At 38.1% G+C, this 26,443-nt stretch overlaps 2 protein-coding genes across 5 annotated transcripts; one reads left to right on the top strand and one right to left on the bottom strand.

Moving 5' to 3' along the window:
* Positions 1 to 1,932: 1,932 nt before the first annotated feature.
* On the bottom strand, positions 1,933 to 18,315 carry LOC306869958 (uncharacterized protein). Of its 3 annotated transcripts, none has more exons than XM_079416932.1 (7): positions 18,205 to 18,315; positions 13,668 to 16,432; positions 13,257 to 13,577; positions 4,447 to 4,487; positions 4,206 to 4,264; positions 3,828 to 4,121; positions 1,933 to 3,744 (listed from the first exon to the last, which is right to left on the bottom strand). In XM_079416932.1, exons 2-7 carry the CDS (start codon positions 16,221 to 16,223, stop codon positions 3,683 to 3,685), a joined length of 3,333 nt encoding a protein of 1,110 aa, XP_079273058.1. In that variant the 5' UTR covers positions 16,224 to 16,432; positions 18,205 to 18,315; the 3' UTR covers positions 1,933 to 3,682. The 3 variants fall into 3 exon arrangements, with proteins under 3 accessions (XP_079273058.1, XP_079273059.1, XP_079273060.1); XM_079416933.1 differs by having other exon boundaries at positions 17,958 to 18,297; XM_079416934.1 differs by lacking the exon at positions 1,933 to 3,744 and having other exon boundaries at positions 3,970 to 4,119.
* A 705-nt stretch (positions 18,316 to 19,020) lies between these two features.
* Positions 19,021 to 25,867, top strand: LOC306855480 (zinc finger translocation-associated protein-like). 2 transcript variants are annotated; one of them, XM_079394229.1, is made up of 5 exons: positions 19,021 to 19,254; positions 21,024 to 21,512; positions 22,369 to 22,716; positions 23,476 to 23,919; positions 24,918 to 25,867. In XM_079394229.1, the coding sequence occupies exons 1-5, from the start codon at positions 19,251 to 19,253 to the stop codon at positions 25,400 to 25,402; spliced, it is 1,770 nt and encodes a 589-aa protein (XP_079250355.1). In that variant the 5' UTR covers positions 19,021 to 19,250; the 3' UTR covers positions 25,403 to 25,867. The 2 variants fall into 2 exon arrangements, with proteins under 2 accessions (XP_079250355.1, XP_079250354.1); XM_079394228.1 differs by having other exon boundaries at positions 19,039 to 19,502.
* Positions 25,868 to 26,443: the final 576 nt, after the last annotated feature.

Here is a 26,443-nt window from a genome sequence, read left to right as displayed (position 1 = left end):
AAACGATGGGTTTGATGGAACCACAAGCAGTTCTGTCTTGGCAAGGTTGAGTTGAAGGTGATGGTCCTTCATCCAGCAAGAAATGTCTGTTAGACAAGCTGAGATGCGAGCAGCTATCGTCGGATCATCAGGATGGAATGAGAGGTAGAGCTGAGTGTCATCAGCATAGCAGTGGTATGAAAAGACATGTTTCTGAATGACAGAACCCAGTGATGCCATATAGACAGAGAAGAGAACTGGTCCAAGAACTGAGCCCTGAGGCACCCCAGTAGTTAGATGTTGCAACTTGGATACCTCACATCTCCAAGATACCTTTGAAGGGTCCTATCTGTGAGGTAAGACTCAAACCACTGGGATGTGGTTCCTATACCAATAGGGCTGACAGGAGAATCTGGTGGTTAATTGTGTCAAAAGCAGCGGACAGATCCAGCAAGATAAGTATTGAAGATTTGGAATCCGCTCTTGCAAGTCTTAGGGCTTCAACAACTGAGAGCAAGGCAGTCTTGATTAAATGTCCACTTCTGAAACCAGACTGGTTGCTGTCGAGGAGGTTTTTCTGTGTGAGAAAGGCATAGACTTGGTTGAACACAACCCGGGAACACAAGGGAAACCGGTCTGTAGGTGGGTTAAGGGTGAGTTTCTTAAGTAGTGGGGTTATACATTACCTGTCTAAATGCTGATGGAAAAACACCAGTGTGAAGGGATGTGTTAATGATGTGAGTGCAGGTACAACTGCAGGAGAAATGGCTTGAAAGAGATGAGATGGAATAGGATCAAGGGGACAAGTAGTAGGATGATTAGAACGGCTGAGTTTGGAGACTTCTGCCTCAGAGAGTGAAGAGAAGGATGTGAACGAGTGTTTGTTTGCTGGTAAGATGTGCTTGACAGATTGTGGTGTGGAAAATTGTGCACTGATGGTTTTAATTTTATTAATGAAGAACGCGGCAAAGTTGTCAGCTGTTAGAGTTGATGAAGGAGGAGGACAAAGAAGCGAGGAAAATGTTTTAAAGAGCATGCGGGAGTTAGACGAATTGTTAATTTTGTTATGATAGTATGTCCTTTTAGCAGTGGAGACATTAGCAGAGAAGGAATAGAGGAGTGACTGGTACACATTAAGGCAATTTTTAATATTACACAAAGATAACCCAAGTAAATACAAAATGCAGTTTTGAAATAATTATTTCATTTATTAAGGGAAAAAAGCTGTCCAAACCTGCCTGGCCCTACGTGAAAAAGTTAAATTTAAATAACTAAGTCTAATAACTGGTTGTGCCACTCTTTGCAGCAAAACCTGCAATCAAGCGTTTGTGATAACTGGCAATCAGTCTTTCACATCGCTGTGGAGGAATTTTGGCCCACTCTTCTCTGCAGAATTGTTTTAATTCAGCCACATTAGAGGGTTTTCAGGCATGAAAGGACTGTTTAAGGTCATGCCACAGCATCTCAATTGGATTTAAGTCTGGAATTTGACTTGGCCACTCCAAAACCTTAATTTTGTTTTTCTTGAGCCATTCAGAGGTGGACTTGCTGGGGTGTATTCCAGAAAGCAGGTTATGTGACATACCCGGGTAAGTTTGAGGATAAGCGAGCGGATAAACTCGGCTTTCGGTTCCAAAATCGGAGGTTACTTTTAGGGTATGCAAGTAACCATAGTAACTTGCTCTGTGAAGATAACCTGCTCCGGAGCAGGTTATGTTCAGGGTTAGTTCACTTCAGTGCTATCAGTGCACGCGTGACATACTGACCAGCCTTCAGTGGGCCTGACAGATAGTGCACAACATTATATAATATAGCCTTATATATATATATATATATATATATATATATATATATATATATATATATATATATATATATATATATATAAGCGCTAATATAAGTAATAAATAAGGTAATATATTATTCTAATATGGTTATTTTATTTATTTTATTGGCATGCATAACAGTTATTTGTATAAATTATAAAACACTATGACAAGGTAATGTTTAATTTATTATATTATATATACTTATTACATTTTATATCATCTCACACATGGATTGGCATTTTCTATAATGTATTTCTATAATAAAAATACATATCTGATATGACTTAATCTATAATTAGCATCAAACAAAAAATATAAGTCATATTCTCAAGGATTAAAGATTAAACAGGAAAAAAAAATGATTACACAACCACCAATTAGGTGGCGATATGCACTAAGCATGTAAACGACCATTGAACAAAAGAAGAAGAAAGAAACAGCATGGTGTGCTTTTTCTTAGCGTCCGTTTCCATAGTGACTCGTCAATTCGTCGCTCTGTTGAGAATGTCTTGAGTCTTAACCAGGAACATACTCTGAGTTGAATGAACTTACTCCCTGACGCGTTTTTGGAACGCGTTTGGGGTTAATCAACCCGAAGTTCAGGGTTTAGCTGAAGGTAAGTTAACCGTGCTTTCTGGAATACACCCCTGGTGTGTTTGGGATCATTGTCCTGCTGCATAACCCAAGTGTGACTGAGTTTGAGGTCACAAACTGACGGACGGACATTCTCCTTCAGGATTTTCTGATAGAGTGCAGAATTCATGGTTCCATCAATTATGGCAAGTCATCCAGGTCCTGAAGCTGCAAAGCAGCCCCAGACCATCACACTACCATCACCATGTTGGTGTGGTATGATGTTCTTTTTATGAAATACTGTGTTGGTTTTACGCCAGGTGTAGCAGGACACGCACCTTGCAAAAACTTTTGTCTCATCAGTCCTCAGAATATTTTTCCAAAAATCTTGGGGATAATCAAGATATTTTTTTGCAAATGTGAGACGAGCCTTTGTGTTCTTTTTGGTCAGCAGTGGCTTTTGCCTTGGAACTCTTTCATGGATGCCGTTTTTGCCCAGTCTCTTTCTTATTGTTGAATCATGAACACTGACCTTAATTGAGGCAAGTGAGGCCTGCAGTTCTTTAGATGTTGTTATGGGTTCTTTTATGACCTCCTGGATGAGTCGTCATTGCGCTTTTGGAGTAATTTTGGTAGGCCAGCCACTCTTGGGAAGGTTCACCACTGTTACAAGTTCTCTCCATTTGATAATGGCTCTGACCGTGGTTCGCTGGAGTCCCAAAGCCTTAGAAATGGCTTTATAACACTTTCCAGACTGATACATGTCAACTGTTTTGTTTCTCATCTGTTCTTGAATTTCTTTAGATCCGTGGCATGATGTGTTGCTCTTTGACCATGCTTCACTTTGTCAGACAGATTCTATTTAAGTGATTTCTTAATTCAAAAGGTCTGGCAGTAATCCAGCCTGGGTTTGGCTAGTGAAATTTAACTCAGCTTTCTAAAATAACGTAATGTAATGTATGAGGGGACAATTAATTTTTCACGTAGACGAGGTAGGTTTGGACAGATTTTTTCCCTTAATAAATGAAATCATAAAAAAATGTAAAAAACAGGAAGGGGGTAAAAACCTTTTCACGGCACTGTAAATAAAGGTGACTTGACTTGACTGGAAAGCAGATTATAAATATAGTGTAGTACTCCTATATATACCCATGTTTAACAAAAGGAAGACTAAAAAAAATAAATAAATAAATCAGCCATTCTTTGGCTCAGATTGTTATTAAGGATAAAAATGAATAAATGAATGAGTGGAATGGTATAAGATAAGCTTCAGCGTTTCCTCTTGTCTGTCACCCATCAGTTCACTCAAAGTCTTCGGCCTTGACCTTAGCTTCAATTTTGACCGGGCAGGTTAAATTCCATTCTGAAAAAATATTTTATAATATATATTATAATACAATTATTTTATATTTTCAAAGACAGACTGAATGCAGATTTCCCTGTTACCTGTAGAAGCTCTGCATTGCTGTTGAATCTGGTGGATGATGAAGTGCTCTCGTACAGCCACCTGTTTATCCCAGGCATCAAGAATGCCTTGACGTTCAAGGTCTCCCAGTGATAGTGTATCAGGATGCACCTCCTCAATGTGTGCCTTCACCCCTTCCACACTCACAGAGTACTGCTGCTCCCCACAAACCATGCACACCAACAACGGGTTGACAGGATCAAAGTCCATGAGGTAGCCATTTCTCCACTCTGCCTGTGATAAAGGTCTATCCATTGCATCATTTGGTGACTCCTCTTCAAACAGAAGATGTTGGTAATGTCAGTAAACAAATAGTAATTTAAACTGTTTTGGTCAAATGTGTGTTCATTAAAAATAACCTTTGAGTGCAGGTTGACATAGTTCAGCAAAGTAGCCAAGTTGGTCTTCTAATGTTACACTGTTTGGAAATCATCACAGGAATAAATTACATTTGAAAATACATTCAAATAGAAAATAGTTATATTAAACTGTAATAATATTTTACAATATTACTGTTTTTACAGGATTTTTGATCAAACAAATGCAGCATTTGTGAGCATAAAAGACGTCTTCAAAAATATTATTAAAAAATGTACTTACCTCTGAACTACTGCTGAGCAGAGACTGGCGGAGTTATAACTCTAGGAAGATTAAAGAAAAAAGTAAGGATAATGTACATTAACTGTAGTCAGCAAATGGCAACAACAGATCCTGAAGTGTCAGCAACTAGGGGCCACTAGAGCTGTAGCTCATTTGACTAAAGGATGAAAAAAAAAAAAGATTATAGAATGAATCAGAATCAGAATGAGCTTTATTGGCCAAGTATGTTTACACATACAAGGAATTTGTTGTAGTGACAGAAGCTCCACAGTGCAACAGAAGGACAGTAACAGGACAGGACACAGGTAATGAAACAAAATAACAGGAAATAGCCAATGACCAATGTACAAAGCAGCAAAAAAAAAAAAGTAAAAGATACACAATATATAATATATAATATAGGCGACTATGTATGTACAGGTCAAGTATGTGCAAATTAGAAATGAGAAAATAAAATAAGTGAGTGTGGTGAATGGATAATGTATGAACATAATTTTATAAGTCTGTACACTTCCACAAGTCAAAAGAGGCCTCCAAAATGTTTCCGTGATATTCTAGTGCTATTCTAGGTATGGTTGAGGCCCCACATGGGGCCCTGCGAACACTGCCCCAATTGTCTGTGAATTTCTAGTACTGAGATAGCTGGGGCCCCCAGGGGACATACAGCATGTAGTGTTGTTATTACAGGGTTTTGGTATACTGTGATGTTTGGTTCTCAGTATAAACTCACCTTCATGTAATTCCCAACCTGTATGACTTTCTTTCTTCTGTGGAGTTTGAACAAAGTTCAAATGGTCAGAGTTGTTTTGGACCCTTTTGACTTTGTATGAGCAAAAACAGTTGAAACAAAATCTCTTTTTTTGTGTTCCGTAGAAGAAAGAAAGTAATACAGGTTTGGAACAACATGGGGGTGAGTAAATGTTGATCCGTTTAGATGAATGAGCCACTGATGGTGAAGATCAGCACTGTGCAAACCACAAATTAGTTCAACAGATCTGTCACAAGAGTAAACAACTGCATGATCAGTGGGCTGCACTGCGTGGGTATCGCAGTCCCACTCAAACACACAGCGGTGCTGCACTTTGGTCTGTTTTAGAACAATCTGTAAATGAGGGGGATGTTACTGCTCACAGTGTTTTGAAATGATTGTGCTTTTATTTGGGGCCTTTTCTTTGTCTGCAATTACATTACTTTTCAAAAATTTGGGTTGGTAAGGTTTTTTTAATGTTTTCTGTTCTGTTTAAAGTTTTTCTGTTTAAAGGCACACCAAGGCTGCATTTTATTAAAAATACAGTAAAAACAGTAATATTCCAAAACATTTTCAGAATATAAAATAACAGTTTTCTATTTTAATATATTTGAACATGTAATTTATTCCTGTGATGGCAAAGCTGAATTTTCAGCAGTCATTTCTCCAGTCTTTAATGTCACATGATCCTTCAGAAATCATTCTTATATGCTGATTTGCAACACAAGATGCATAGTTGTGCCACAATGTTTTTTGAGGATTTTTTTTCAGGATTCTTTTAAAAGTTCAAAAGAACAGCATTTATGTGAAACAGAAATGTAACATTAATAACACAAATAACATTCTATCTACCACGTGAGTTTACTTGCATTGTTGCTGCTGCAGTTTACGTACCTCCGGACGCTAATGCTAACGTGGCTATGAAAGAACTTTGTGCTGCTATTAGCAAATTACAAACCGTGCACCCGGATGGAGCCTTTATTGTTGCTGGGGACTTCAATCACTGCATCTCCTGCACTAATCTCCTGCACTACAAGGGGACATAAAACATTGGACCACGTTTATACTAATGTGAGTGATGCCTACAAAGTCACACCCCTCCCCCACCTGGGTCAGTCTGATCACCTCTCTTTGTTCCTGCTCCCCAAGTATACCCCAGTCATCAAATGTGTGAAACCTACAATAAGGACTGTTAAAATCTGTCTGGAAGGTGCTGACTCCACTCTTCAACATCAATTCCAGCACACAGACTGGAGTGAGTTTGCTGCCCAGGCCACCACAAACTCTCAGATTAACATTGACATTTACACCAACTCTGTCCTGGAGCACATCAACAGATGTGTGAGCAGAGTGACCACACACAAAAAAATAAAAATCTTCCCCAATCAGAAGCCCTGGATGAACAGAGAGGTTCGCCTCCTGCTCAAAGCAAGAGATGCAGCCTTCAGGTCTGGAGACCAGGAGGCTTACAGCTCAGCCAGAGCCAACCTGAGGAAGGGTATCTGCCAGGCCAAACTCACACACAAACAGAAGATTGAAGAACACTTCAATTCTTCAGATCCCCGGCGTATGTGGCAAGGCATACAATCTATCACAGATTACAAACCACCTAACTCTGTGCCCCCCTCCAGCTCTGCCTCCCTCCCAGACGAGCTCAATCACTTTTATGCTCGTTTTGATCAAAATAATAAGGAGATCTCACTCAAAGCTGAGCATCAACCCAGTGAACTGCCTCTCACACTCTCCACATCAGATGTTTACTCCACTCTGCGCAAGGTCAATGCGCGGAAGGCAGCTGGCCCTGACGGAATACCTGGTCGTGTGCTTAAAGCCTGTGCGGAGCAGCTAGCTGAGGTCTTCACGGACATTTTCAATCTGTCCCTGGCCCAAACGTCCTGTTGCACTCACCCCCATCATTGCCAAGTGTTTTGAGAAACTGGTTGCATCCCACTTAAAATCCTGTCTCCCTGCTACACTAGACCCATTCCAATTTGCCTATCGCCACAATAGGTCAACAGAGGACGCCATCTCAACAGCACTTCACTCTGCCCTCACCCACCTGGGCAGTAAAAACACACATGTGAGAATGCTGTTCATAGATTTCAGTTCTGCATTTAATACTGTAATCCCCTCCAAGCTGATCTCCATGCTCAGCCAGCTTGGAATCAGCACACCCATCTGCAGTGAACACCTTTTTTTCAAGATGGCTGCCAGGAGTTTTCTCTGAGAACCTGGCCTCTTAGAATCTAACCGAAATCTACTGAATCCTTTCTGGTATTCTCAAAATCTAGTGATTAATTGACTCAAGTTCATTTTATCCTAACTGTGTCTCAACATTGGAAACAATATTTCCTCTTTTCGTTGAGCTTGGGCTGTAGCCCAAGTTGATGGGCTTTTGGGCCTACTAGGACCTTGACAAACAGATCTGTCACCATCAACATTTGCAACTTTCTTCAACTTCCGGTACATCCTGGTAAGATACATCATGCATCCTAAAAATGTTAAAACGTCCCCTAGTGAGGAAGATGCTGTTGTTACAATGAGTGTACTCTCCCAGTTAATGGAGCAGCAGAGAGAGATCTATAAAGATATGTTATTGCAGCAGCAAGATAACTTCAAATGTTTCATTCAGCTGATCATGGATGCAACTAATAAAAGATTGGACGGTGTTATCAGAGATGTACAGGAGCTGAAGACTAGCTTGGAATTTACCCAAGCAAAGTTTGAAGAAGATAAGATGGGATGCATTGAGACTGAGGCAAAGATAAGAGCATTTGAGACAAACACTACTGCTTTCAAGCAGGAATTGGATGCAATGTTCAACAAGCTTGATTATATTGAAAACCAGGGCAGGAGAACAAACATTTTAATCGATGGCATTGCTGATGAGAAAGGAGAGAATTGGTGTGAATCAGAGAAAAAGGTGCGAGATATGCTTTCTAATAACTTGGGCTTAGATGGAGCAAATATGGACATTGAGCGGGCCCAGAGACTTGGTCAGTTTCAGGAGAGGGGAAGGCCAAGGAAAATTGTTGTCAAACTTCTTCGCATTAAAGACAGAGCTGATTCTTTCTTCAGCCAAGAAATGGTCACTAAAAGGGCACTAGGATCTACATTAATGAAGATTTCTCTGAAGCTGTGCAACTGAGGAGGAAAGAGCTGTGGCCGAAGTTGAAAGCTGCCAGAGAAAGAGGTGATAAAGCGAGCTTAAAGTATGATAAATTGATCATTATCCCAAGGGCTGGACAAAGTCAGTCAGTGGCCTAATGAGCTTCAAAGCTCAATTTTAATTATGTTTGTGTATATGCATGTGTGTCTGTGTGCAGGACTTATATGTATGGAGCCTACTTGATGATGACAAAACAATTTATGGTACAAGATATTCAACTAGATTATAATATAGGACTTATTTATCTTTAACTAAGATGACTAGTATAAATAAACTACCTAAAAGGTTTAATCCTTGCACATATTAATATATGTAGTTTAAGGAACAAAATTCATGACCTGTCTTTGTTTTTGCAATTAAACAAAATAGACATACTTATGATTTCTGAAACCCATCTGGACCATTTCATAGACAATTCAGACGTTGATATAGGGGGGTTTTCAATTTATAGAAACGATCGAAACAGGTTTGGAGGGGGTGTGGCCATTTACATACGTGATCATTACCCTGTTAAACTGAGACATGACTTGATGGTTGATGATGTTGAAGTGTTATGGTTACAGGTACAACTTCCATATTTAAAACCGATTATTCTAGGCTGTTGTTATAGGCCACCTAGTGCCAGGATAGAGTATGTAAATGGTTTATGTGATATGCTAGACAAAGTGACTGAGGAAAACAGAGCTATACTGGCTGGGTGATCTAAATATTGATTGGCTATCTGATAATTGTCCTTTGAAAAATAGGTTGAAATCTATGACAGACACCTGTGGCTTATCTCAATTAATGGATCAACCAACAAGAATGTCTAGTAACAATACAGGATCTTTAACATCAAAATGTATTGATCATATTTATACTAATAATCCTGATATGTGCTCAACACCAGTTTCTGTAACTGTTGGCTTTAGTGACCACAACTGTATTGCTGTCTCCAGGAGAACTAAGCTGCCTAGAGCCTGTCCTAAAATTATTATGAAAAGAACTTATGGGGCATTTAATGAGGAGAGTTTTTTAAATGAACTGGATCATATTAAATGGAATTTGGTATGTGACATTGAGGATGTGGACGCATCCCTTGACTTATTTATGGATGGTTTTATGAGAGTGGTTAACAATCATGCCCCATTAAAGAAATTTACAGTTAAAGCCAAAAGTGCTCCTTGGGTTGATACGGAGTTAAGGAGCTTAATGGCTCAAAGGGACGAGGCTAAGAAGGTTGCTGTTCTTTCTGACTCCCTTGAGGACAGAAATTTTTATTGTACTCTAAGGAATCATGTGACCAAGGTGAATAGAGTGAAAAAGAAAAAATATTTTCAGAAGCGAATCAACGATAGTGGTACAGATAGTAAGAGAATGTGGAATGTATTCAACGAAATCATGGGAAAAAAATCTACTTGTACTTCTTTTGTTGAACTGAATGGAGTTTATTTGACTAAGCCAATACAGATTGCAAACTATTTTAATGATTATTTTGTTAAAAAGGTTTCTAACCTTAGAGAGACAATAAAATTTACTGTTGATTCCAACTCCAATGAGTTGATAGAAAAATGTATTATGAAAGATAAACTGTGTAGTTTTGAATTTCATCAGGTTAATGTTGTGCAGGTGGAAATGTTGCTGAGATCTTTGATTGTTAGTGGGTCTGTTGGTACAGACAACTTGGATAGTAGGCTGTTGAAATTATCAGCAACAATTATCAAATTGTTGGAAAGGATTGTATTTGAGCAAGTGCAAGATTACTTTTCTAACAATGATTTAATTACGAAGTTTCAGCATGCTTATAGGTCTGGTCATTCCACCTGCACTGCAATGACACAAATGTCGGACAGCTGGCTAACATCAATTGATAATTCAATGCTAGTGGGTACACTATTACTAGACTTCAGTGCTGCTTTCGATGTGATCGACCCTGAAATTTTGATTTCTAAACTTATTAGTTATGGTTTTACTTCCTCTGTAATCAAGTGGTTTAAGAGCTATTTGTCGGAGAGGTCGCAAAGAGTTTATTTTAATGGTGCATTATCTTGTTGCAAGTCCCTGGATTGTGGTGTCCCCCAAGGAAGCTGCCTTGGACCTTTGTTATTTTCAATTTTTACAAATGATATGCCATATACACTCAGTAAGGCTACATTGACTATGTTTGCCGATGATTCTACTCTTTATTATGCAGCCCCTACATGTTCAGAGCTTAATCAGGTTCTGTCTTGTGAGATCAGCAAATTGTATAACTGGATTAAAACAAATAAACTTGTTCTAAATATATCAAAAACAACGAGTATAATATTTGGGTCTAAGTATAGATTATCTGATAATCCTAAAATTAATATACAAGTAAATGGTCAAAATATACAACAAGTGAAAAAGGTGAAGCTTCTTGGACTTTGGCTGGATTGCACATTGTCATGGTCTGATCACATCAATAAAGTTGTTGCTAGAATGGGTAGAGCTGTTGCAGTAACTCGTAAATGTGCACGGTTTCTAAATTCACAGTTGTTTTGTCGTGTTGTTTGTACATTGGTTTTATGTCATTTGGATTACTGTTCTGTTGTATGGTCTGCTGCATCAAACAGTCTTTTGAAAAAATTACAGGTGGCTCAAAACAAGGCCGCAAGACTGGTTCTTGGTTGTTCTTCTAGGACTAGTGTTGCAGAGATGCATGAACGTCTTGCGTGGCTGATGGTCAAGCATAGACTATCTGCTAATATGTTAGTATATTTTCATAGAATTATTAACACTCAGACTCCTAAATTGTTTTATGATAAAATAATTTACTGCTCAAATATGCATTCACATTACACAAGAGGGGCGAATAGTCAACAGATTTCTTTACCCCTACCTAAGTCTGACTCTATGAAAAGGACTGTGTTTTATAGGTCAATTGTGTTTTGGAACAATCTTCCAGTTGTTATTCGTGAAATCAAGGGAAAAACTGCTTTTAAAAAGAGACTAAAATTGTATTTGTTCTCAACATCATAATATCATTTGGATTGGTTGAGTGAGGTTGTGTCGTGTGCTATGTTGCTTTTCCTTATTATATTATTATTTTAATAGGTATTTTCAGTATTGTTACTCTTTATTGTACTTTTATGTGAATAAATATGTGATATATTTGGGAGTAATTGTGAATGTAACTATTGTGTTTTGTATGTATTGTCTGGACCCCAGGAAGACTAGCTGTCGTCTTGGCGTCAGCTAATGGGGATCCTTTTTAATAAAAAAAAAAAAAAATGGATTCTAGATTTTCTGACTAACAGACCTCAGTCCGTTAAGTTAGATAACCTCTCCTCCTCCATCACCCTGAACACCGGCGTGCCACAGGGTTGCGTACTGAGCCCTCTCCTGTACTCCCTCTTCACCCATGACTGTGTTCCTGTTTATGGCTCCAACACCATAATTAAATTTGCAGATGACACCACGGTGGTAGGTCTGATCAAGGATGACGATGAGTCAGCCTACAGGGATGAGGAGCAGCATCTGGCTGTGTGGTGTGCCACCAATAATCTACAACTAAACACCCAGAAGACAAAGGAGATCATTGTGGACTTCAGGCGGACTAGGAGTCATGCACACACACCCATCTACATCAACGGAGCTGTAGTGGAGCGTGTGTCGAGTTTCAAGTTCCTTGGCATCCACATCTCTGATGACCTCACCTGGTCCCATAACACCTCCACTCTGGTCAAAAAGGCACAGCAGCGCCTTTACTTCTTAAGGAGCCTTGAGAAAGTTCACCTGAATCCCAGGATCCTTGTGGAATTCTACCGCTGTACCATTGAGAGCATACTCACGAACTGCATCTCAGTATGGTACAGCAATTGCTCCGCATCTGACCGCAAAGCACTCCAGCGGGTGGTGAAAACTGCTCAACGGATCACCGGCACCCAGTTAACTTCCATTGAGAACATTTATCATAAGCACTGTCTGGGCAGGGCAAGAAACATCATCAAGGATGCCTCTCACCCTAACCATGGACTTTTCACCCTCCTTCCATCCGGCAGGCGTTACAGGTGCCTACACTCTCGCACTAGTAGGCTCAGGAAGAGCTTCTTCCCCGAGGCTGTGACACTTCTGAACGCCACACCACCAATCTAACCTGCACCTGCTTATTACTGCACTGGTCACAGTACTTTACACACATGCATTTGCACTACTCATATTTTGCACAGACTGCACATTGTTAAAGTTATTAGACTATAAACTGTCTAAAGTTGTTACTGTACAAAGCACAGTAAACTATTTCTATAAAATATTGCACTACTGTTATTTTGCATAGAACACATTGCTTTATCAATACTTTGCACACTCATCCAGCTGTATTTATTACCACTGTTCTCACGTTTCTGCTGTTCATAATGTGTATATATAATCCTACATTGCTCTGTTCATAATGTACATACAATCCCTACATTGCATTCCTATTTTTATTCTGTATATACTCTGCTCAATACTGTATATAGCAAAATATACTCTGCTCAATACTGTATATAGCAATTCCACTGTACATTCTGTAAATCATATCTTCACTTACTATGCACTTATATGTATATAAAACACTATATTCTTGCACTTCTGGTTAGATGCTAACTGCATTTCATTAGCTCTGTACGTGTACTCTGCATAATGACAATAAAGTTGAATCTAATCTAATCTAACAAATCTTTTGTAACATTATAAATATCTTTGCTGTCCAAAAAAAAAAATTACAGACCCCAAATTTCTTAATGGTACTGCACATAAATAAAACCAATAATAGCACTTGCATGTTGTTGCTCTTTTGTTGGTTTTGATTGCTTCTATTGTCCTCATTTGTAAGTCACTTTGGATAAAAGCGTCTGCTAAATGACTAAATGTAAATGCAATAAATCTATAAGGTCTAAAAAAAATAATTACCTGTAAATCCTGGCCTTGTGGAGGGACCATCATCTGGCATAGCCTTTTCTCACATGCTGCCTTTCTAGCTCTCTGCTCCTGTTTCTTGATCCTCCACTGCATTCGTCTTCTATGAATAACCTCCTCTGGATCTTCTTGTGGATTTGGCGTTGCCACTAATTGGCTTCTATTAGATCTTGATTTATCTGTAGGCTGTGTCTGTGGACCTGAATACTTGATGCACCTGCTTGTTTTTTTCTGAATGGGGATCTGTCTGCATGTGGAGGTGTCCTGGGACATGGCTTGCATGAGTGTTGTGCTTCGTGTTTTCTTCTGGGGAATCTGAGAAACGCAATAGTTCATATGGCGACACATTTAATAATTCACATTATTAATTGCTTTCCATGACATTCAAATATCAATGCAACTCACCTGTGCCAGATTGTGAAGAACTGCATGTTTGGTTGCATCTTTGTTAGCTTTTCTAGCCCGCTGTTGTCTCTTCTTTAACCGCCAATACTCTCTCTTTCGTTGAAGCTCATCACTTTCACCAAGCTGCTGCTTTTGCAAGGCCTGTGAAGGGCAGGCCTGGTTGGGATCTGCTCCATCACGGAATTTCTGAGGTTGCAGAGCCACTGGAGAAATGGCATGACTTCCATCTGTAGCCTCTTGACAGACGTTATGAGTCTTATAATAACTGGTGTTTTCTAAAGTTGATGCCTGAGGACTCAATTTGACATCTTTAAGGCTTGTGTCTTTTGAGAGGTCACACAGTAATAAGACTTTTTGTTGTAAGGTAAGACTTGGTTTTGCATCTTTAGATGCAAAAAAGTAATCTTTAGTCAACGGAAGAGGCTCATTTTCACACTTAACATGCATTTTGATGGCATTATTTTCTTCTGGTGTGTAAACCGATTCTACCAGGGACTTTTTCATGGAGGCAACAGCCTGAAGAATGGTGGCATGATGGTGCACAGCTGTTGGAGGCTCATTGTGTGATTCTAAGGATGCGCAGGGTGAAGGTTTGCTATCTTTAACACTGATGCAGGGAGTAATTTCTGGGATGGAAAATACAGCTTGTATTGTGGGATAGACGTGTTCTTTTATAGGGGTTGGGGCACTGGTTGAGGAGTGACAAACTGTTGTGGTGATAGATGAAGTAATACTCTGCCTTTGGTTTGACTTCTTGTTTTGCTCTCTCTGCTTTAACACTAAAACCTTTGACCTAAGCAGACCATTCCCAAGTCGGGCAGCTCGGCTAGCCCTTTGCCGTCGTTTCTTTATCCTCCAATACTCCCTCAAACGGGTGACCCTTTCTTCTTCTGTTGGGGTTTCAGAATGGATGGTGACTGTCATACTGCCCATAACTGCGCCTCTAGTTAACCTAGACTTGTCTAGAGAGTTTTGGTGAGCATTATTACAGTTACTGGGAACGTTGCATGGAGCAGAATCTAGCTTTGTGACTGGTGGAGCATCTGAACATAGGGGAGAATTTACCTGAACCTGAAGTTTTACCTTTTCAATGCATTTCACATTAGAAATGTCTTGACTTGCAGATAGGGAAGCCTCAGGAGATGTCACTGTGCCATCTTTGATAAAATCACGAATGGTATGCGAGGAAACTGCAAATGCACTTGCTTTTCTCACTTGAACTCCACACGCCTGTTTGAAACTGTTGTAGGACTGTCTCCCATGATGCTTTAGTGCATCTCGTTCCTTCAATCGTGCTTTCAACGCCATAGACAGTCTTGCTCTCTGCTCACGCTTCTTAATTCTCCAGTACTCTTTCTGCCTAGCATGGCGATCCTCGGGAGACTCAACTTTGGAAGCACCAAGGGTGGATTTCCTCGTTTGATTTTGACGTCTCTTTTGAGTATGTGCAAATTTCTGTACTTTGGATTTGGATTTACTTGAGGATGACAGCAAAATACCAGAGGCTAAGCATGCATGGTTTGGTTTAGTACTCTGAACTTGTAGCGGTGTTGTCCGTGAACCGTTAAATTTTGCTCCCAGTGACTGTTTATTGAAGGATACAAGATTTGAGTTGAGGCTGATTCCTCTCAAGGCCTTACTGTTAGTAAGAGACGAAGCATGTATGATATCAACAGATAAAGGTTGTCCTTGTCTGAGACTCCCTTCTCGGTCCCGGGCCAGCTTTGCAGCACGCTTTGCTCTCTGTTCCCGCTTTTTGATACGCCAGTTCTCTCTGCGCTTCGCAACCATCTCTTCTTCAGTCATAGCCACTTCCGTGTTGTGCTCTGAAGCAAAGGCACATGTTCTTCTCTTAGTGGTAGGACTCTGGTTTGCATGAGCCATACATTCTACAGAGGTCAAGGGTCTAAGTGAGTTCTGAGGCTTATTTTGTTTTTTGTGCACTGGTAAAACCATGGATACATGGCTTTGCAGAGATGTTGTTAATTGCTTGCCTTTTAGGGATGACATTCCTGATTTAGTTTTTTGAACATGAGTACTGTTTGGATGCAACTCTATGCATGTTGTAGGCACCGAATGGACTGTAGGGCAGAGAGATTCAACCGTTGAATCATTTGTGCTTGATGACCCTGTATCTGAGGGCTTTGTTTTTTTATTGCCCATTACACCCTTCAGATAATTTGTGCTTGTTTCTGGGTACTGAGGTAAGGCATGGTTGAGCTTGGTCCTTTGAAACCATCTCGCTTTTTGGCATGGCACCATAGTAATATTACTCTCAGATATTGATAGACCTGAGCTGAAGGAGTTTTTAGGAGCATCAGCATATTCTTGTTTGAATGAAATATTATGATTATGTAGAGAGGGATCATTGCTGGCTTCACTCACAACAGACAGGCCCAACCCCAGATTTTCATTTCCAATATTCTTTTTGGTAGACGACTTTCTCGCCCTCTGCTCTCTTTTCTTGCTCCTCCAATATTCTCTTTTGCGGGCGATAGTGGCATCATCAAACTCTGCTGGTTGATAACAACGTTTAGTGGCAGTCTTGCTGGACATGGCTGCTGTTTGGTTACACCATCATTTTACTAATGTCAGCCGCTGGAGTAAATCTTTTTAGGCTTGGCAAAACCTGCTCTAAGGTATCTGTGGCGTCACATCTTTAATTTATGTGAAGCAGTCTCTCAAGGTCTTTCGGTTTAGATTGATTTTGCATGCAGTGCTTGATTGAAACGGTCCATTTTTCAGAAAAATCAAGAGTAGTTGACCTTAAGGGGAAACAAAAATGCATAATAAATAATTGATCTGATGAATGATGAGAGACATTATCAACTCATGCTCTTTAACACAAACCAATTGACTATAAGCTTGAGGCTACACTTCAGCAACAATAAAATTAAAATAAAATAAAATCATCAACAAAATATATCTAAAATAGGAAAAACATTTTAATAAATAAGCACATATATACAATACATGCAAATAAATATCACTGGATGGTAAAAAAAAGCAAAAAAACAAAAAAAACAAATGCAAATACACAAGCCACACATAACTTTCAAACTGTATAAGAATTCAAACTACATAAAGCTAAATAAATAACGCCCAATAATTCAAACTAGCAGATTAAGGGTTAAAAATAGTGGACATAAAAGGGCCCCTATGCAGGAGGACGGGGCCCTAGAGAGCACTTTGTTGGGTGTTGTGACAAAATCCTCAATTGTGATTCATTTGTGATCACAAAGCAACAATAGAAGTCCAGGGACCCCTGTAGTCTTCCAAAAGTATGGCTGGGACTCAGAAAAGGGGCCCTCCAGCACATATTCGGCTCCGGTACATGTACATTTAGCAGACCCTTTTATCCAAAGTGACCTACAAATGTGGAACAGTGCAAGCAATTTATCATAAGTGTAATATATGTAGTACACAATGACAAGTGCACTCTTAAGTATACATGTAGATACAAGAAATAAGATAATGATGCCCTCTATCCATGTGGGGGAAGGGGAAGTCTGGGGGCCAGGGGGAATGTGCCCCACATGCTGTGTCTGCAATGCTGATATGAATTCATAGGAACATCAAGCACTGCCATGCAAGCATTGACATTAAATCAATTCAATTTAGATCTGTGCTACAGAGCAAGTAGGAACAATCGTTTTTCAATCATTTTTGTCACAAATTGTTCTTCAATCTTCGAGAAATGTCCGCAGACAACTCACACTGGGTCCACTTCCAATCTTCTCTCCATCTTAGTAGTAGCCTATATGCTTTTCAAGCGAATTTTAGGATTTTGTATTGCAGCATTTTTTATGTCACTGTCTCCCTACGATTAATCATACTGTAAGTATGTATAAAAACATATGCAAATATGAATAAATGTAAATATCAGTGCCAGAGTGTTGCACATGGAGCGCCCAAGTGATTTCTTCTTTCATTTACCCTTCTCTCCTTACCTTGCATATTTTTCTGGACTAATGTTTTGGTGCATTTTTGGAGCTTGATAGTCTCTGCATCTACGTTCACTTTTTGTATCAAAAAGAGCAGCCTGCACATTCTGCAAAATATGTTTTTGTGCATTCCACAAAAAAATAAAATAAAAAATCATACAGGTTTAAAATAGCGTGAACGTAATAACAGTACAACTGCTATGCATTGCTAAAGAAAGGGGCTTTTTACAAAACTATTTGAATTGAAACCATACAAATATGCTCATATGAATAAAATGCGTAGTAAAGGATCAACTCAAACAGCGCAAAGAGGGGATAAACACGTTGCTGTCACTTTAAATCTTACCTCACAATCACAAGATGATGACTTCTCTGGCGTTTTGTTTCGACGCTGCAATGGCAGCGCGTGCTTATTTATATAACATTTATATTTAAAAAGCATCCTAGCAAACACTGTTGTTATTTTACTGAACAAGCTGTCTTCCCTATCTGCCCTCCTGAGCTGCGGTCTGTGTGTCTGTCTGTCAGCTCGTGGACTGTCGTGTCTTTAAAGTAAAAGGCGTCGTGAGTGCGCGAAGCATGCGTTTGTTTACCTGGTAAATGCACCTAACTTTCTTTAAGCTCAGTCTCAGGACACTGCAGTCGCTTTCCGTAGCAGCCTTTCTTTCGATCGGTGCATTGACAACGGGGGGAAATACCAGGATGTAGGAACTTGCATGCTGTGCGTGGACGAATAGGGTCTTAAAGCAGTCCCACAATTACATTTTGCATTAAAAAAACTAAATAAACAAAAACAGACTATATGAATCAGGTGCAGATAACTTAATGGTATTTTTTTAGTTTTCTAATTTTTTGTTGTATAGTTAATATTTCAGTATTTAAAAACAACCGGTAGACCTACACGAATTACACACAAAAAGATGCCTTTTGTGTCCCTCATGAATTTGTAAACAGTGGTAATCTATATATATCACATTACGTGTTCAATTATTGTAAAAAATAAAATAAAATACAGATGCACTGTTAAGACAAATGTAAGATAAATGTATGTTTATTCATACTTTTCGAATATCGAATACAATTTCATTTTTAAAAAATTATATTTTACAATAAAATACACAAGGATACATATATAAAACATCAATAATATGAATAATAAAATTTCATTACACTGTCATTTCATGTAGAAGAATACCTGTATTTTTCAAAAACGGTCTGTGAATAAATGTACCAATCAAAACTAGAAAACAAAATCTATTTAATCCTATTTTATAATTCATTAATTAATTAAATATTAAATGGCATGTCCAAAATTAATAATTTTGTGTAAAATATTAAATGAAACCTTCAAAATGGGCCCCATGGTGCACCCGGCACTACATCACAGCCGCTACTGTCTCTTTAAATTTACCCAGGAGCCCCTAAAGGAGCCCCAGGGGCCCCTAGCTCGGCTCTCCACCCTGAAGATAAGCAGAACATCTAAATACAAACAGGAGACGGCTTAAAGTCACCGAGCATTTGACAGATCTGCATTCCAACTTCGATATAAATGCGACTTGTATCGTCTCGTAAAGTTAAGTTTAGTTAAAGCAAACAGCGGCGAGGCTTCAGTGCAGCGACAGACCCTGCACACACTGTAATGGGTGAGTGCGTGTTTCAGATATTTAGTCAACCACCCGACGAATGCATCAACCAAATCCTCCGGTTGTGACATATACGTGCAAAAGGTCCGAGTCCTGTAGGTTAAAATCACATAACACAGGTATGGATGAAGCGGAGCCCAAAGAGTCGGGTCACAAAGCTGAGCAGACAGAATCTCGCTCATTAATAATAAAAGCTGAGGAAGAGGAGGCGACACCGCAGCGGGGGCACTTGGGGGACCTCTCAGCAGGTAAATGTTGTGTTAGGCATTTAACTTTGACCATTAGATCGATGGCTCTCTTTTTGAAGCGTTAAAACCCGTGACAAACAATAGCATGCAGCGGCATGGCCCCTAATCTTTCGGGCTCCACTATAAACAAAAGGCAAAATAACCGTGCTGCATGTGTACGCGATGCGCTGTCACTGTCGCCTAGCGGAGGCGCGCGGTACTGCAACATGCCGCCGCCCCCTTGTGCTAAAAATGGGCCTGCGGAAAGACCACATTTTCACTTTAATATGTGTTTAAATCGTGCTAAATTATTATTATATTATTATTTTCTTAAATGAAAAATTATTTGAATCCTTTAAAATTTTGAGACTACAACCAGTAGTAAAAATAACCATTTAAATATATGCTGACAGATTATAATATACATTTTATAATTCATTATAGCAACATTTTTGATTATTGAATATTAACTATAAATAAATAATTAGTATATCATAAACTATCCGGAATTCCATAAATTTTCATATTTTTCATTTGAAGTTAACTTTAGTTGTAATATTTGACAATGACTTTTAGCCTATCAGCAACAGACTAATGCTAAATAAAAATAATAATATATATGAATGTATACATATATACGGATAGATTATTTGTAGGTTTATGCACACAATTTCCTTTAATATTTGTTTAATACTCATCAGTCATTAATATTTTTTACAAATATTTTTCTGAAATACAAAATCATTTGCACATTTTCCGATGAGATTGCTAACTTTTCCGTCTTTTGAGAATGACTTTCTCTGTCAGCAATATTAAAATTTAAATACTACTACTACTTATTATTTACAATAATAATTATTTCAATACATGCTGACAGATTTTTAATAGATTTATACATAAATTGGCTTGCAGACAAAAAAAAAACTCTTTAACATGTTTAACATTTAGGCTTTCCTGTAGCTCAAATAGTAGAGCATGGCGCTAGCAACGCCAAGGTCATGGGTTCGATTCCCAGGGAAAGCAAGAGCTGATAAAATGTAAAAACTTGAATGCAATGTAAGTCGCTTTGGATAAAAGCGTCTGCTAAATGCGTAAATGTAACATTTGATATTCATCATGACAATATTTTACATTTTTGAAATATGTATTAAGTATAAATAAAGTAATTTGTGTATCACATAATTTTCATATTTTACAGCACCAAAAATTGTTTCACATTTTCCTATAAAGTTTCCCTTCAGTTAACATATTTGCGAATGACCTTTAGACTCTCAGCATCAGTCCTATTTAAGTAATAATAATAAATAAATAATTTTTGTCCAGTATAACAGGCACATATTGTATGTTCTGAATATACCTATACAGATTATTTTTTAAAACATTTATGCACAAAAGGGCTGACGGAAATACATTTTCACTTAATCTTCAACTGCATCATTTTATATTCATCTCCGCTATTTTATATTTCCCTGTAATTGAAAACAATGTAATAATTTCACATTACACTTCATCAGTGACACTCTTGTTTTGTGTCCTCCTCAGGTCAAGAGGATATGATCAATGGTCTCACATCTCATAACAGCCAGGATGTTCCTGTCACCTCTGTATGCTCCCCAGGCACTAGTTACTGGTGTGTCTCTGAGAACGCAGACTCTCCTTTCCTTTTGTCTCCAATCCCAGGACCATCTACAAAGGACCCCCCTCCATCAAAGCACACACCTGGCCGAGACCACCGGCGCTATTACCATGAGTATTGGCGCAGCGAGTACCTCATGGACTTCGACCCACAGAGACAAGGGATGATCTGCATGGTGTGTGGCAGTTCACTGGCCACCTTGAAGTTAAGCACCATCAAGAGGCACATCAATCAGAAGCATCCGTACTCGCTGCTGTGGACCGAGTCCGATAAAGATGTGATCCGGTCAGGATGGGAGAATCATTTGAATCGAGAAAACAGCCAGCCGGTATGTCCTGATCCAGATGTTCCTCCAGAGTCACAGGAGATTCTGGATGTTAACAGGCACTCCACAGGTCTGTTTATATTTATTTGTGCTGCTTTGTGTTTTTGTGAAATGTCTGAATCACATGAAACCCTGACAAAACATGTGTTAAGGTTCACCCCCCCCAAAAAAAATCAATAATATTTTGCTTAAAGAAAATTAAAAAACAAAAAAACAAAAACAGATATTTTGCCATCTAATATTATTTTCATGAGATTATTTTTAATTATGCACATTCGCCTACCCCTAATTATCTTGACTCATGTAATTCAATAAAAAAAATAAAAAAATAGAAATTTTAAATATTATAAACAATTAAATATCATTTTAAAAGTACAAAAGTTATAAAAATATTTTAACGTTTATATGTCATGGTAAAATGCTGTTTAAACCCTTTAATGTATGCTAATTTGTTTTTTGTTTTTAAATAATTAAAAGTAATTTTGTCTGGGCAGGACTATTTTCATTACTGTAATAAGGATTAAAAACTAAAATATTTAAACATCTGGATGCAATACAGTAATGAGATTTTAATGGAAAATGTGCTTAAATCTCATGAAAATAATGTCAATTCAAAAGCCTGAAACTCGATTTTATATACAATAGTATATCATATATTATTATTTTATCTCTATTTAGTTATTTTTTATATTGTACTGTCGCACTTTGAATGTGAGAAAAATAATAAGATAAGATATAAAAATAAATAAGATGCTTTTTTAAATTTCATAACATTTAAATTTTCTTTAATTTTATTATTATCATTACTTTGAGTATGAGAAATGCACATTATAAATAAGATGCATTATTTTTTTAATTTCATAACATTTAATTAACTTAAATTTATTATTATTATTATTAAGTGCTCATTCTTCATGTCATTCTAGGCAAGCCTAGTGGTTCCATCTCTCCAGTACTTCAGGCCCAGTCTGGCATTAACAGAGTCACCCCATCTCCTCTGGCCTCCTCTGTCCAGGAGCTCCCAGGCCCCACAGCTCAGGTGATGGAGCGCTACCTGAACGACTCGCTGCACGCCTGGTTCCGCCAGGAGTTCCTGATGGAATACCAGGCGGAGGAGGGTCGTCTAGTATGCATGGTATGTAGCTGTCTGTTGCCTTCGCTGCACCTGGATCACATCAAAAGTCACATGCTGGATCTGCACCCGAACTCTCTGCTGTACAGCGCTGAGGAAAAGCACTCCATCCTGCAGACCTGGGCTAAGACACACGGTGAAGGTGAGAGACAAAATAAATCAGAAAAAATGGATTTGTTGCATACACAAGGTATTTAATCGTAAATATTAATTAAATATTGGACCAGTTAAATATGATATTCCAAAAATAAATAAATATTTATATATATATATACACTTTTCAGGTCGGACCCATTTCAGTCTCTTCTAATGAGCTGACGAGTTGAATCTAGTGTGTTAGATGAGGGAGACAGTGCTAGGATGCACCAGGACAGTTTTGAAAACCATTTCAGAGACATGTTCTTAATGTAATGTTTTGTGTTAATTTTGTGTATGTGTGTGTGTATAAACCCCAAACCTTGTATATGTGAAAGCTGCATTTATTTGATCAAAAATGCAGTACAAACAACATGTTTCAATCATATTGTTTCAATAATATTGTGAAATTTATTGCTTTAACTATTATAAAGTTACCATGCAGAATAAAATAATTGTCTTTAATTCTGTTATTAAAAAGTCAAGACAACAAATTAATTAAATTAATAGATAAAAAGATATAAATTGAATAAAAGGTAAGGAAAAAGTATAAATAAAAGCACATCAATTGCTTTATTATAAATAATGTCCTTTTTGTGATTGACTATGGTCTATTACAAAGGTGCAATTGCTTCAATTTTTCTTTCTACCCTGGTAAAAAGCAAAACAACATAATATAGTCATGTTGAATTGTAAATTACAGACCCAGTTTCTTCTCAGTTTTAATCTTTTTTTTCTCTCTTTGCATTTCTCATTTGTCATGCAGAATCCCACTCTTTACAACCTCAAATCAAATCGGAACAACATACCAAAGAAATAAACTTAGATGGTTCAGCCTCGTTTATTCCTCTGAATGTGGATCCCATTCAGGGAAGCTTGGTGAACTACACAAGAGGAGATGAGAATCCACCAGACACTGGCCAGAGATCCCAGGCCTTACCTTACTATCCCAGAAAGAGAAGACTGAAATATGGCAGCCCCTGGCGTCTCCGCCTGGATTATTTAGTGGCGTACAGTCCTCCAGAAAACCCGCTCTGCTACTGTATGGTGTGTTCTGAACACCTGCCTGTGCCGAGGGTCAGCAACTTCCGCAAGCACATCCAGGAGTGCCATCCGGAGACGAGCAGCCTTAGCCGAAGTGAGAGAGATGCTGTGGTTAGCGCCTGGATAAAGGAGGAGAAAATCGGCAAGGCTACACCGAAAGAGGATGGTAAGTACAGACAACTAGACACACAACATCAAATATAGAGAGAAGCAAACTATCATCACTGTAAATGCCATAATTTTGTATTAAAATGAAATCATCATATAAAAAAAACCCACCAGAAAAATCAATTCCGACTTCGTTTCCCATAAAAATGATTTAAAACCAGATCAATTAAATCTGAGAAGCAAAACTGATTCTCTAAAATTAAAGATTATTTATCTTCTCAGGTAAATTTACCTTGTTTTAAGGATGCTAAGGTATAAAAGATGTACTTGATCTTGAAAATATGTTCATTAATGTCCTTTAAAAATGATTACATATCACATTATATTTCAGAAGCTAAAAATAGTTCAATTAAACATTTCTCTTTACTATTGTTTTCAGTTAGCCTTAGCTCAGCAAGATAAAAGCTTTAAAAAAAAAAGATTAATTAGCTTCTCAGGTAAATCTATCTTGTTTTAAGTATGTAAAGATATTCAAGATATACTTAATCATAAAAATGTGCATTATTACATATTACGTATAGCATTATATTTTGGAATCTAAAATTGTCACCTAGTGTTTTCAGTTAGCCTTTGCTTAGCAAGCTAACAGCTTGAAAACTAAAGATATTTAGCTTCTCAGGTAAATCAGTTTTGCAAAGTATACATTCAAGTTGTACTTAATCATGAAAATAAGCTTTTTAAAATTACATAACATTATATTTCAAAAGCTAAAAATAGTTTAACCTTTCTCTTTCCTGGTGCTTTCAGTTAGCCTTTGCTTAATTAGCAAGCAAGCAGCTTCAAAACTAAAGACAATTTAGCTTCTCAGGTAAATGTATCTTGTTTTAAGGATGTAAAGATATACATGTTGTACATCTGGTTCTGATGTCAAAATGTTACAATTTCTGAACAAAATATTCGTGCTGGATTGTTAAAGAAAGAAAAATCCTGTTATAAATCAAATATATTGTTTAAAAACAATAATGTGTCTCTCTTTTTTCTTGTTTGCCACTGAAGCCCCACAAAGTGGCCCTGTCACTGCAAAAGCTGCTGGTGATACGCAGGTGTCTCCTGTGAAAACCACAGAGCAAGGAGGTGAGACAGAAGACAATAATAGCACAAATATCACACCATCGACACAGATGGCAGGGCGGCACAGGCACTACCTGGGGAAGGACCAGCGGCGCAATTACCAGGCCCGCTGGAAGATGGACTTCCTGATGGACTACGACTGCAGAAAGCACGGATTGATCTGCATGGTGTGTGACGCTACGCTCGCAACGCTAAAGGTCAGCACCATCAAGAGACACATCCTTCAAGTGCACCCTCACTCGCTGGATTACAACCCAGAGGAGAGGCAGCTGGTCCTGCTTTGCTACAACCAGATCTCAGCGCACTTTCATTCAGATGACTGTTTTTCGGGTTCGAACCACGGCCATAAAGAGAATGCTAACAGTAATGCTTATGTTAATACCGAATGCACTACGAGCCAGAGCACTTAATTGAAACAGAGTTTTTGACATCCTGTTTTTTGTTTTCCTTCACTCAGGAAGTTTGCTGCGGGGTTTTTTTTTTTTTTTTAAGGATGTGACATTGTTGAAAAATTAATGTACTTTTTGTCTCTAACAAAGTGAGTAAAACATCTGGAATGTTTGATAAGCTTAAAAAGAATATTTATGCTTGAATCACTTTTGAAAGCGAAACATGAAGCCACCAATGTAATTTAAACAGTTCATTTTTCCCTTACATTTTCATTTCTGTGGATAAGCACTCTTAAATGCATTTATACATTTTGTAGACTGCAAGACTGTTATTCTTTCCCATGATTGACATTTTGCATGAGATCACGCATTACAGTGAACAATATTATTTTACATACAGCACTTAAAATGGGTGCTTAGTACAAGTTTTTGGGACTGTTACTAAGCAAACCATACATACAAATACCATTTTGTCAATCACATTTTGCATTTTAAAAGAAAAAGCATAAATATAATATATGGTTTATAATGTTAATGTTATATAATACTGGTTCAGTTCACCGTGTTATGATCTTTCTGTTTAGGCAAAGTCCGGTTTCTTTTGTGTGAGATCCATGTCTCAGGGAGTGTTTTATTCATCATTAATTTTCTGTATTTATTAATTTAGTTCAGTTTGAATATTGAATATAATCAAAAAGGTGCAATTAAATGGGCAGATAATGCATGCATGTTCTCTAATCAACACTGGTTGCATTTATTTAAGATATGCTGTACAGCATGATATAGGTCAACAAATATCCTTTTTGCTAATTTCTTTCTCATCACACTTGCCTATGACAAAGTCATAACGTTGTCAGTTCTCTCTTTAATCCTGTACAGAGTAAACTGAAACTAATGCGTCAGCACTGGTGTCACACGAGGATGCACAATTGGTTCACCTCTTCTTTTAATGCCATTTTGCTTGACCAAATGCAACTTGGAGGCACTTTCAAAGTTTGAAAAGTCCCACAGATCTGAAAATGGCACATAATCTTCTTTGTGATGACAAGGTTTGGGGTTCAA

Source organism: Barbus barbus, assembly GCF_936440315.1.
Source record: "Barbus barbus genome assembly, chromosome: 1".
Classification (NCBI taxonomy): Eukaryota; Metazoa; Chordata; class Actinopteri; order Cypriniformes; family Cyprinidae; genus Barbus; species Barbus barbus.
The sequence above is the reverse complement of the archived record's forward strand: the minus strand, read 5'-3'. Positions and strand labels throughout refer to the sequence as shown.